General features: G+C 36.1%; 1 protein-coding gene across 8 annotated transcripts in view; it reads left to right on the top strand.

Moving 5' to 3' along the window:
* The window catches only part of LOC145260550 (uncharacterized), a 103,496-nt gene that overhangs the window by 76,448 nt on the left and 13,617 nt on the right, over positions 1-13,431 (top strand). For all 8 annotated transcript variants that reach the window (XM_080118779.1, XM_080118778.1, XM_080118783.1 and 5 more), the window contains 3 exons: positions 5,366-5,431; positions 7,226-7,340; positions 7,981-8,112. In XM_080118779.1, the coding sequence (XP_079974905.1) occupies positions 5,366-5,431; positions 7,226-7,340; positions 7,981-8,112 (313 nt within the window). The remainder of the gene's footprint in view (positions 1-5,365; positions 5,432-7,225; positions 7,341-7,980; positions 8,113-13,431) is intronic.

Raw genomic sequence — 13,431 nt, 5'->3', positions numbered from 1 at the left:
AAAATTTATCTTGCATATTTATCAATTTCATAACTTTCTACTGTAATTTGGAAAAATTTTAACATTTAGAAAATTTGAATGATTTTTAATGTAAAATCTTTTTCATTTTGAAATGTTGACAATGAATTATTATGGTCTGTTTCTCTCAAAGCTGATGCAACACTCTTAGAAATTTATGGAATTGTTGACCCGTGAGTACTAACTACAAAGCTCACCACACCCACCAAAGTAAATTTTTCATATAGTACCAAGGTCAAATCTTATTGAGCTCCCATTAGTTTTTATGTCCGACACCTGAGTATGCATTTTTGTATTAGTCAGAATTGTTTGGAAGTCAGCGTGTATCATAGCATTAAGTAGGCATGACTGACCATATTCCTGGGATGAGTAAAATATCACATTTTTGTTGTTTTATGGTCAAAGAGCCACGAGTTAGGGTTCGCAAGGAGTACGCAGAGGACAAGTTTGTTCACACTATTTTCCTTTGTTTTGCCTCAATTTTTCTCCTCAAAGTTCACTATGCCTTGACATGTTCTCCACATGTTCCAATCAATGGACATGTCTAAGGGCCAGGGTGCCTTTTAGCTGATATTTAGTGCACTTTTAGGGCTATTTGTGATCTGTTGGCAAGCTTGTCAGCATTTTCTTGGAGCCTAGATGGATCTATTCAGCCTGCCCAGCAGAGGTAGTGGTGGATAATGGTGGCCGATGTCTAACTTCTGTGTTAATTGTGTGTGGTTTTCTGGACAAATTTTTAGAATTTGTCTGAAGGCCTCTAGAGTTTTTATCACTTCTGTATAAGGTCCACGTTTCACTTGTATAGAAGTGTGGATAAACTACTGCCTGGAAGATCATGATTTTAGTGCATGGTTGTTGAATACATAGTTTAATTGATCAGAGGAGGAATAGACTACCCTATATCTCTTCTTGCATGTAAGTGTAGATGTTAAGCTACTCCTTACATATAATTGACCCATTGCTGGTCATTTACAATGGTGTTAGCGTTTGGGAGTTTTTGTCTGTATTCACATCATTAAACCTTCATAGGCTGTTTGTGTCCACTGTCTGGACGGTTCTCTGCAGTCTGACCAAGGGTGGCATTGTTATAAGCACATGGCAGTTCCTGTACTTAACACATAATGTCCTGATGCAAAATTGAGCAAGGTTAAAAATCCCCTCCTTTATGTGGAAACAAAGATTGATTGAAAATGTGTCTGGAGGAATCTCATTTCTGGAGAGAAAAACATTAGAGTGGGAACACATCACTTTTTAACCATAGCTGGAGAATGAGTCAAAGTTCTTGTGACATACTCACCTCTCCATGACAGAATGGAGGGTGCGCACCAGGGTGATTATATCAAGTGGCAGCTGAACTCGGAGCAAAATCCCAGAGATGATTAGTTTGGGTCCTTAAGTTGCAAAAGATTAACATGATGGGCTGCTATTGTTCAAGCTCTTCTCTTGTAATTGTCATACATACAGTAGCATCCAAAACTAAGGGACAAAATTTTAAAACCTAATATTTAAAAATATTAGGTTTTAAAATTTTGTCCCTTAGTTTCGGACGTAACTGTATACGTCTAAAGCTGCATTTTAACTTTGCTAGGATGTCAAAGAGAATGCATGCAAAGATCTTGCAAGGCTCTGTAGGGATATTTTCCAGTAATTGTTACAATTCGCCTGGTCTTTTTGAAATTATGATTACATCATAAAAACCACTGGAGAAGGTAATTGTCTTCAAATTTTCAATATGAGAAGCAGAGGACGATTCCTCAGCTTAGGGCCATGATGAGTGAGGAGCTCCAGTGCAACATTGTCAAGTCTTGGGACTTTGTTGGGTTTTATCTGCTTCAAAATTTTGAAGTCTTGAATGGAGATTGGAAAAACATATCAAATGACTGACAGGATGTGGCAGGGTCATTCTAAGATCTGGATTGTTAGCGTGCTTTTAAAGCAAGTTCTCAAGGTGAGATATCCACCTTGCTAGAATGTTCTTGTTGATGGTTGTAAACTCCATCCATATCCTTCAATGTCTCGGACCAAAAATTTCTTTGGTTTGTGGAGGATGCTCCATTTATGCTATTGAGATCCTCCATGTGTTAAATGCATGGGAGTGACTGAAAAGCATGGGTTGCACAATGAAGAGACGAAACACACCAATACACGATAACAAATAAACTAGATTTATTTACATAAAAATACATGATACTAAGAGTTCATTGAGAAGAGAGTAACGCTACTTGCATTTAGTATTTGGTGAGAGGTTGACGGGTAGGTCAGGGTGGCTGGCCATGCCAACCGGAGCATGTTATCGTCACATCTTGACTTGTTGAAAGTCCAGTGAAGAAATCTATAAAACAGGAAGTGACATCTGCATTGCCCTCTGGTGACCAGGCATGTGTCACCAGAGTTAAAGGGTGATAACGATGTTAGCTTAAGAATACCATTTTGTGTCTGTGTGTCCGTTGGCTGGGAATTTCAATTCCCACAGGTTGCTGCATAGAAACTGGTCAACATAGTTTTGTATCTCTACAACTTTTCTTTGCCACTATGTATTCTGGGCTTTTGACAGACAACTACAGCTTATGAGCATGTTAGTTGTAGGCTGGCTCTCTAAGAGTCAAATGTGCTTGATTAGTTTTGATGAGATGGTACTATCTCTCTCATTGAATCAGACCTGTCTTTTCATTGAGTAGCCGAGGGTGGTCCAGTGGTGTTGAACTGTGGCCTGACCAACAGGTGATGCAAGGTAATATTCACAAGATGGTATTGATTATCATGATTTAGTGTTCTGCACACAAACAGGATGGCCAATAACCCTCCCCCCCCTCACAGGCGATGGTCCTTGTCTACTCTAGTGTTAACACAATGAGCTTTTCATTGGTGAGCATTGCCTGGATGGTGTGGTCAAGCTGGGTGTAGAAAGTAGCTTGGTCTTCGTCAGTTTGGTCAACATCCGAACATGCACAGATCAGGGTGATGTCTGTCCGTATGTACAATCGTGCTCACTGATGGCTGTGGTAGTGAAGTTCTGTAATTGTACGAGCTGAGATCAGATAGCAAAGCCAATGACATGTGTTCATCATTAGGGACGTTGTCCTATTCGGGCAATCTGGTCTCACTAAAGGCTGCAACATTGATATTGAAACAGGCATGCTCCTTGCAGACAAGAGCTGTGAGCCATTCAGGGTGTTTGGTGTTTGCCACATCTTGGAAGATACGGATGTTCCACACACCTATAGTTAAAAGTTTCTTAGTGTTGTGACTGTTAATGGGATATTTGCCAGTTGCATTAAGTTGGCCAAATGGATTTGTCATGACTGAGATTTACCCTACCTTTTCTAAAGGCCTCCCCATATGGGATGGATTGCAGCAGCGCATAATAGGCAAGCCCCATTATGGGTCCATTTGCTGCCCAAGTTGTGGACAGAAGGCTTCCAGCATTTCATACCTGCCCCTGCCACTTATGGCACAATCATCACAGATGGTGAAGGATAAACGGAGAAAATGACTGAATGCCAGTTGAGTATATTGTTTTGGATGGTCATGGCTATGCGATGGTTACTCACTTAGCCTGCATGGTTTCTAATATGGCTTAAGGATGAGACAACTTGGTTCTTGATCTATTAAGCTCTTCTTGCCTTTCACTCTTCTGTTGAATTTATTCACACGTGTGTGTAAATATATATATATAAATATATATATATATATAAATATACTAGACCACCCGTGACCCGTTGGGTCAGTACGTTATATTAGCTATGGAATTCATGTATGAGCGTGACACTTGTGGCATAAAGAAAATAGTTTTTTTTTACATAACAGAAGCATTTCTATGAAAGTATATTAAAATGAAAAAAGAATATAGATAGATTTCTATGAGTCGTTCTGTTTATTATAATTGTTATTTTTTTTTAAATTACAGTTACTGAATTATAAGTGGTTGGTCATACTTATAGGTAAATATGCACTGAACAGGTATCATAATCCTTATTATAGTTAAATTCAAATTTTGATATATCATCTTTTAAATGAAATTGTTAGTTGAAAGTACAGAATAATAAAAAAAACACTCTCCACATGTTAATAATGGCTTTTTAAATAGAAAATGAAAATAAAATGTAACTTTTTTCATTTAATTTAAGCAAACATTCAGTACCCATTGTGTAAAGGAAAACACTATTTAATGTAATAGAAATGTGTGCATTTACCGATTCAGCTTTCCGTTTGGAAATGTAAGCAGACGACTTTAAAAAACATGGGAAGAAGAAAAAGAAATTTTTTTGTAATAACGCCCTCTAGTAAAAAGGTCTGCATTAGTTAAGGGGGATAACTCTATCCAGTTTTACATCGCTCTCTTTTTCTCTCTCTCACACATACACGTAACTATTTCTCGCGTACGTAACGAAAACAGAGGGAGTAGGAGTGTTGAAATCTATTAGAGGGAAAGTGAGAGGTGTTTTCTTTCCATAAATTGTATAGGGTAATATTTCATATTATTAATAGATTCATAGATAAATAGATTTTATAATATATATTATAATTATCTATGAATCTATGTATTATTTGTATATATAAATAACTATTTGATCAAATTAAATGAAATTGTTTGTATTAAAAGCGATATAAAAATTCCGGAATTGGAATAACGGATTGAAGACGTTGCTATTTACGCATGCGCAACCGGATGTTGAAAACCGGAAATCTGATTGCAAACATACAAGATCCATAGACTTTTAGTATTATATAGATTATAAGGTAAAATTAAAAGCCAAGAACAATGCGAGATTTTTTTTTTTTTTATAGAGTAAAATTAAATGAAAACAAAAGAAATAAATTTCTTTTTTTTGTTGTTTGTTTTTTCTTTTTCACACAAATTTTAACTCTAAACAACAGTAATTTTTTTTTTTTCTGTTGTATTCAATGGTGTTATACAACAATTAAAACTTTCCTTCATTGGTGATGAATACAACAGAAAAAAAAAAATTACTGTTGTTTAGAGTTAAAATTTGTGTGAAAAAGAAAAAACAAACAACAAAAAAAAGAAATTTATTTCTTTTGTTTTCATTTAATTTTACTCTATAAAAAAAAAAAAATCTCGCATTGTTCTTGGCTTTTAATTTTACCTTATAATTTTCTTCAACAATGCTTCAAGCAAACTACAATCTACTTATATATAAATATATATATATTGATAACTGAATAATTTCATTAAAACTAAATAACTTTTTGGTAAAATTAAAAACAATTTTAAGGATTTTCAAATAAACCGATTCAATTTTATTTTCAGTTGTAAATGTTAACCATTTACTAGAATTTGAGTTTTGTAAATAAATTTGTCTTTAAATTTTTTTTCTCAAATAAGGAAAATATGGATCTACTTGAAACAACTATGGAACTGAACATATGCAAAGGAAAGTATCAAATTTCGGTAAGTTTGGCTTTTTGTTAGCAAATAGGATATCAATGATCATGCAATCTTACACCATTGCAACCAGGTGATTGACTGTATTTTGTTTTTACTTAAATCAAGTTGACCCCGTCTTCCCCCATAACATTAGGAGTAGGTTTGTATGTACACTTTGTCTCCTCTCCAGGAAGTTAAAAACAAGGTCAGGTGTGGTTTTGAAAAGTTGCCACGCTAGGAATAATGCACTCTGGCCTACAAAACATACCTGAGCAGCCCCCAGTAGAGGTGCTTCAGTTGATTAGTAATAAACTAACACCTCAAAGAGAAGGTAAAACCTGGTTAAGTAAACCTCCTGATACTTAACAGAAGTATAACTCCGTTTGACAGAATCAGAAGAAACCACTGACTGTCAAAGACATATCCTTGACTTGTCGCATACACAAAGTTGTGCCAGGTATCAGCTTGCAACATGGCTACTCCTGAAGTCCTATTGGGGACAAACTATATCATGGTCTCAGAAAATCTTTCGCGACTAGCTTATGATATGCACTAGTCAATAAATGAAGAAGTATCACCAGAGGAAGGGGATTTTTGATTGACTTTGGCAAAGTATTGTGAAACTTGTCTCTAACTCTCTGGTGTATTTTTAACAAGTCAGACAGTTTGGTGTTTTCAGGTCATTCTGATAAGTTTGACTATTCCTAGTGTTTGAGTAAAATTTTCTTAAAAAGCTGTATCTTTTGTTACTCCTTGTGTTTCAGTAAATACACAAAGCAGTCTTTTAATCTGTTATCAGTTAATCTACAGAACATCTTAAAACTAATTACTGATCTGATTTAAGTTAATAATAAAGTCACTCTTACAGCACAACTAGATGACCAACTGCAATTCATTGTGATTTCTTAGTTTTCTGAATCAGTGCAATGTAGCAACAGGATAAATGTGAATGGAGTAAGATGTGGGCTTGTACATGTATTTGTATGTCAGATATTTGAAGGCAAATATGGCTACTCATGCATTCACATTGGAAAAAAGAATTGTTGTTGTCTAAGGAAATCTTGTATAACTATCTTCTGATGTATATTTATTTCTGTTAGTCAATAACTGAAGCATCACCAATGAAGGAAAGTTTTAATTAGCTTCAGTAAACGAGTATCACGGAACATGTCTCTTAACTCTGGTGTGTTGGTAACAGCTATTTTTTTTTTTTTTTTTTTTTTTAAGACAACTGTTTGGTGTATTTTGTAATGTTCCAACAGATACAACAAAGCAAACTTGTTAATCTCTAAAATTTTATGAGCTAATTCAATGGGGATCCTTATAAAATGAGTTCTTGGTCTGACATAGATTTTTTTAAAAGTCTAAGTATCTATGAAAATAAGTCTTGGTGTAATTGGAAAGTAATCAAGTTTCCTTCTGATATGATCATCCTCGATCATTCTTTCCAAGATTAGATAAATTTTTAAAATGCATATCTAGCCGGAGAACTATCAATGATTCTGGAACAACCAAATCTATTATCTCAGTTGTTATCCAAACAACTTCAGGATGTTGCTGCATCTATCACTATCCAGATTTCTAGCAGCTAACATCCATTCGGTTCAAACAACTCTCTACAAACATTTAATTTTCCTTTGGCTACACTTAATAAATTTTATTCCAGTTTTAACTGTTGGAAAATGATGGCACTTCATGCTATCATATTGCTATGTCAAATGTTACATTTTTGTCCTGTTTCCTCATTGCTTCATGTGTTTTGTATAAACTTCAAATTCCTCTTTTCTGCCATGCTTCCTCATCTGTTGTCACTTTTAGGTTGCTCCCTATGATGAATATTGGCAAGATAGATCAAGGTGTGTGTGTAAAGATGCTGAAAAACTTTGCAGCTCATGTATGAACACAATAACTGAAGAATTATATTTAATTCCAGGTTAGTACTGTTAAAATGTTTTATTTTTAATTTGAAATTGTCTCTAAAATATTTATTAGATTTTTGAGACATTGACTCTCCGAAGACATGTTTGGGGTTGGCCATGTTGTCAGTTTAATTTTCCAACTCGACACTAGTTCGTTTTTTTAATCAAATAACAACTTTAAAATGTTAACACAACTCTTATACAGGTAGTTAGAAGAGTAACTTATCTTACCTTTGGTAACATTTATTTGAATTTTTTTACCCTCTTCCATTTGATTTCTCTGCTAAATACCTGCAAAAAAAATTTTACCCTCATTTAAACATTGTTTGCTGTATTGTAACTAAAAAGGAAAGTTTAATTTATGACCATGTTATCAAAGGTAATTACTTAAACTACTTAAATAGTTTTAATTTTATATGTTTTTAATTAATAAAAATGACTTAACTTTGCTATATAATCTTGGGTTAAAATTATTCCCCTTAATTCCAATATTCTGTGAGATTACAGTTGTGTTGATGATTACTAGCTACCGTCTAAATGTAATCAGTTAACCTTGTCTTTCTGTGATTTTTTAATTTGCATCATTATAGGTATTACCATAAAATTTTCTTGTACACCTTAAGTTCTATTTTGATCAGATTTCTTATTTTCCAGCCAGAAGCTGTTTACTAAATGTGACTCCACTTAAGGAACCAGAAGATGATAGATCAGAATTTATTTTCCAAATTTGTCTCGGATTATCACTTGCATTATTGTTGACTATCTCTATTGCATACTGGAAATATAGTAAGTTCAATGAATTTTTTTTATGCAAAATTTTCATCATCTTTGTTATTTATTAAACACTTTCTGAAGTGAAACAAATATTTGGATGTTTCAAATAAGAAATTTGGAACTTTCAAAAGTTAACACCAATTTTGAAATAGGTGATCAGTTTAAATTAAACCTGTAGTATTTTTTTCCATTTTTTCTCCATTTTTTTTTCTCCATTTTTTTTTCTCCATTTTTTTTTTCTCCATTTTTTTTTCTCCATTTTTTTTTCTCCATTTTTTTTTCTCCATTTTTTTTTCTCCATTTTTTTTTTTCTCCATTTTTTTTTCTCCATTTTTTTTTTCTCCATTTTTTTTTTCTCCATTTTTTTTTTCTCCATTTTTTTTTTCTCCATTTTTTTTTCTCCATTTTTTTTTCTCCATTTTTTTTTCTCCATTTTTTTTTCTCCATTTTTTTTTCTCCATTTTTCTTTCTCCATTTTTTTTTCTCCATTTTTTTTTCTCCATTTTTTTTTCTCCATTTTTTTTTTCTCCATTTTTTTTTCTCCATTTTTTTTTCTCCATTTTTTTTTCTCCATTTTTTTTTCTCCATTTTTTTTTTCTCCATTTTTTTTTTTCTCCATTTTTTTTTCTCCATTTTTTTTTCTCCACTTTTTTTTTCTCCATTTTTTTTTCTCCATTTTTTTTTCTCCATTTTTTTTTTCTCCATTTTTTTTTTCTCCATTTTTTTTTTCTCCATTTTTTTTTCTCCATTTTTTTTTTTCTCCATTTTTTTTTCTCCATTTTTTTTTTTCTCCATTTTTTTTTTTCTCCATTTTTTTTTCTCCTTTTTTTTTCTCCTTTTTTTTTTTTTTCTCCAACACAAGATTGAAATTTGTGCAAAAATAAAACTCCAATAGTCTGACTACTTGAGTTTTATTTTTACAATGTTTTTGTTGACCGTCGGGTATATCTTATCAAACTCTGGAATCTTTCTGAACCCATGGAGTTTAACAAAACTCTTTATTTGATGCATGGGGTTAGTATGTTCTTGTTCTGTCAACAATGACTAATTCGCTATTTTTAGTGTCGTCCACACTGAGGATTTCTTTGAACTCCAGAAGAGAGTAACTGAATTGAATTTTACCAAGTATTTTATCCACAGATAATTTTATAAATTTTGGAACCTTAAACTTTAAATTATTCAATCTTATTAATTGCTATACATCACTACTGCAGGTTACTGCTATATATAATCTCGTTTGTATTAATGAAAATTGTAACCTGCATTGTAATGCATTACATATTAATTGAAAATAAGAATTAAGTATATAAATGAACTAGCAGGGCACCCAGAATTGCCCAGTCATAAAATATGCTTAAATATATTTTAATTAATGCAGATTTCGTATTTCAATTATATCGAACCCAATATATAGTAATGACTTAAGACTTGTGCTTTACCACTGAGCGTCGAAACCGAAATGTTTAGCTTACAATTTGTCTTTTTCAGTTTATGACTGAGCTACGAAGACAAGACTAAAAATTAAAACCTGAACCAATAGCTACTATGTTGTGCAGGCATATTCGTAATGTTGTCATTCGACCTTCACCTGGCAAACTTCATTTTTCTTATTTTTTACTTTTGTACTGATTTTCCTGAGCTAAAACCCAAATATAAAGTTTTGCATGGATTTAAATACGTTATATATGAAGTTCCATGTCAGTAGAGTAGAAACTGACAGGAATTTGATAGGCAAAATTATATATATATATATATATATATATATATATATAAAATGATGGCAGCAAATCTGTTTTCGAACATTGCTATTACTTGATATAGCACAAAAAAAAGGTCTACAGAAACACAAAAACATTCAGTGATGGGCCGCATGAAGGTGGCTTTTAAGCTCTGCCAAACTCTGGCATTCTTTGGCACACATTGTGCAGACATGTGCGCCACTAGCCGCACGTTCTTGATAGTCACTTCTATGTATAATCAAATGCCACTTCAAACCATCTGCTGTTTTGTACGCCCGCCTGCAGTTGACACAGGTTAGATCTGGCAACCCAAGACTGCTTTGTGGCCCACTGCGCTGATCAGTAGTCTGGTGGTTTATCAGCCCAGCTCTGTTCAGACATAATCTTCTGCGCACCTCACACTTCAGACCAATTTGGCGCCCCCGCCCATCCACTGCTCCTTTCACCCTCCCTTTCTGGATATCACATTTCAGCCGCTCATACTGGGTTCAATCTGCCTCAAACTTGCCCACACCTCGCTGCAAGGTCCTACTCCACTCTCCATGATCCAAAGCAAGACTCTCCCAAATTCTTTCTATCTCACATTTTTTTAAGGTGGACCTCAATCTTTGAATCTCATTTTAGGCTTTTGAGCTAGATGTCTTCCCTCTGCGAACTCACCATAAAGGAGTTGTTTGGGAAATCGACTGTCTAACATCCTCACCACATGTCCACTCCATCTCAGTCTGTTTGATAATGTGAGCTTCAATGCTTAGACATTGGGTCTGTTTAAGCACCTCCACATCACTGACATACATTTGCCAACCCATACCTAAGATTTGCCATAGGCACATCTGGTGAAACTGCTCGAGACGTCTCAAATGCTTCCTGCGTGTTGTCCAAGTTTCATAGGCATAGAGAAGAGCAGAGAGAACGTATACGGCATAAACCTTAATCTTTGTTGGCAGCGAGATCCCATGACAGCTCCACAAACTCCTGTCCAACTTTCCGAAGGCATCACTTGCTCTGCTGATCCATAACGATACCTCATCATCCAGGGCACTAGTGTGCTACCCAAGTATACAAATTTAGTGACAACCACTATCCTTGACCCACAGATATAAACTGATGGTTCATAGTATGGCATGCTTGGAGCAGGCTGATACATTAAGACAGTTTTTTTCAGATTGATAATCAGGCCCAATGTGCTGCAGGCATCCACAAGATGCTGCATATCAGCCACCATATGAGCCACCAGATCAGTCATCCGCATAGAGCAAGTCACGAACTGTGTTGGTGAATACCTTTGTACTTGCATTGAAGTGCCTAATGTTGAACAACCCCCTAGTAGTTCGGTAACGAATATAGACACCATCAGAGCAACCCCCAAATGCCACCCGAAAGACCATGGTGAAATATAACGCAAGTGTGGGTACTGGAATGTCTCCCTGCTTAACACCATTTTCTACTGAGATAGGATCAGCCAGCTTTCCACCAACGTTGATCACAGCCTTCATATCATCATGGAAGAGCTTTAAGATAGTTACAAACTTGTCAGGACAGCCAAGCTTTTTCAGAATCTCCCACAAAGCGTCCCTATTGACTGTATCAAAAGCCTTGGTTAAATCGATGAACACTTGATACAGACCCTTTTGCTGTTCTATACTATCTATGCTGTAGTTGCCTGGCTGTATAAATCATATCCACTGTCCCTCGACATCTTCTGAAACCACACTTCGACTTGGGCAAAACATTGTCAACAATGTGCTCCAGCATTCTGTCTAGCATGATCCTACAGAGCACTTTACCGACTACTGACAGCAAAGAGTTGCCCCAATAATTTCCACATTCATCTCTGGTACCCTTCCCCTTGTATAGCACCACCATCAATGCATCCTGCCAATCCTGCGAAACACACTCATCCCGCCAAGCAGTCTGCAACAAGTCCGCTAAGCGTTGCATGATCTTGGATCCAGAACATTTAAAGATCTCTGCATGCAAACGATTCAGGCCAGGAGACTTTCCATTGTTCAGCTTATGGACAGCTGCTTCAACCTCCTGGAGAGAAGGAACCTCTGCCAAGATATCCTTGACCGGATTGCTAGGAATCGACTTAACAAACTCTTGATCAACGTAAGAAGGCCTGTTCAGGAGGTCATCGAAATGCTCCCTCCATCTATAAAGAATGTTGGTAGGACCTCGAAGATCCCCACCATCCCTCGAGCACAAAGGAATGATAGGTGATCTGGATGGTCCGTAAACCTCACGCAGTAGGCTGTATAAAACCTTGGTGTTGTTCGAATCCGAAGCAAGCTGGATTTCCTCAGATTTCTGCCTCCACCATTCATCCTGCATGTTTTGTAACCCCCTCTGCACCTTGCACTTGATTGCCTTAAACTTGTCCCTCAATCAGTATTGCTCACCATCCGTCAAACCACCCTCATAAGCATGTAATGCCCTGGCCTTTGAATCAAGCAGAGCCTGAATTTCAGTATCATTCTCATTGAATCAATCCTGATGTTTATGCTCACAATAACCTAATACTCTCTCACATACCTCATAGACAGATTCCTTAAAAGCAGTCCAAGTGTTTTCACAGTCAATCTCTTCCATCTCCTTAACTAGTTTCTCCCTCACAATATTATCCCTTAGACGGGCAACATTAAGTCGCTTTGGGATAGCCAATTTTACATGAAATTGCCTTAATGTATTTAATGTGAGAGTTCAGATTCTTCAAGATATTTCTTTTCAATGGCAAGCAATAAAGCCCTCATCTTGGGCTTCACAACACACTTAACCTTTGCATGGAACAACCGATGGTCGGTCAGCACTCTGCACCACGCATGACACGCAGATATCCCTCATCTCACGTTTTCTGACTAACTACTAGTCTATCAAGTGCCATTGTTTGGAACCAGGGTGTGTCCGGGTCGTCTTGTATTTGTCCTTCTGCTGAAACACTGTGTTACCAATTTTAAAACCCATCTCTGAACAAAACTGCAACAACATCAGACCATTGCTATTACACTTGCCCACTCCGTGTTTACCCAGCACATCCCAGGTTTCAAAATCTCTTCCCACCCTAGCATTAAAATCTCCAAAAATGAAGATCTTGTCAGCAGAGGGAATGTGTCTAATTACACTGCACAAAGCAAGGTAGAAAGCAACCTTTTCATCTTCTGTTGCATCCATAGTGGGTGCATAGACACTCAAAAAGTTGTATAACGACTATTTACCAGAGGTAACCTCATAGTCATGATCCAGTCACTCACGCCACAGGGAAGTTCTTCCAGGCTAGAAAGAATTGATGCCTTTATTGCAAAAGCCGCGTCTGATTCTCTCTTACATCCATCTGCTCTACCACTCCAGAAAATGGTGTAGGCCCCAGCCAACTCAGAAAACTGTCCCTCATCAGCCAACCAGGTATCAGACAGAGCAACTATGTCCATGTCATAACGTTGAAGTTCCTTAGATACAAGAGCAGATCTATGCTCTGCACGCGTAATTGCTGACGGCAAGTCAAGCAGCATCCGCACATTCCAACAGCCGATAGTCATTGTCATATATTTCCTCGCAGTAGCATGATGACAACCGAGTCCAGGTTGTGGATCCC

Source organism: Euprymna scolopes, chromosome 36 (genome assembly GCF_053919585.1).
Source record: "Euprymna scolopes isolate OS-2025 chromosome 36, ASM5391958v1, whole genome shotgun sequence".
In the NCBI taxonomy this organism is placed as follows: Eukaryota; Metazoa; Mollusca; class Cephalopoda; order Sepiida; family Sepiolidae; genus Euprymna; species Euprymna scolopes.
The sequence above is the reverse complement of the archived record's forward strand: the minus strand, read 5'-3'. Positions and strand labels throughout refer to the sequence as shown.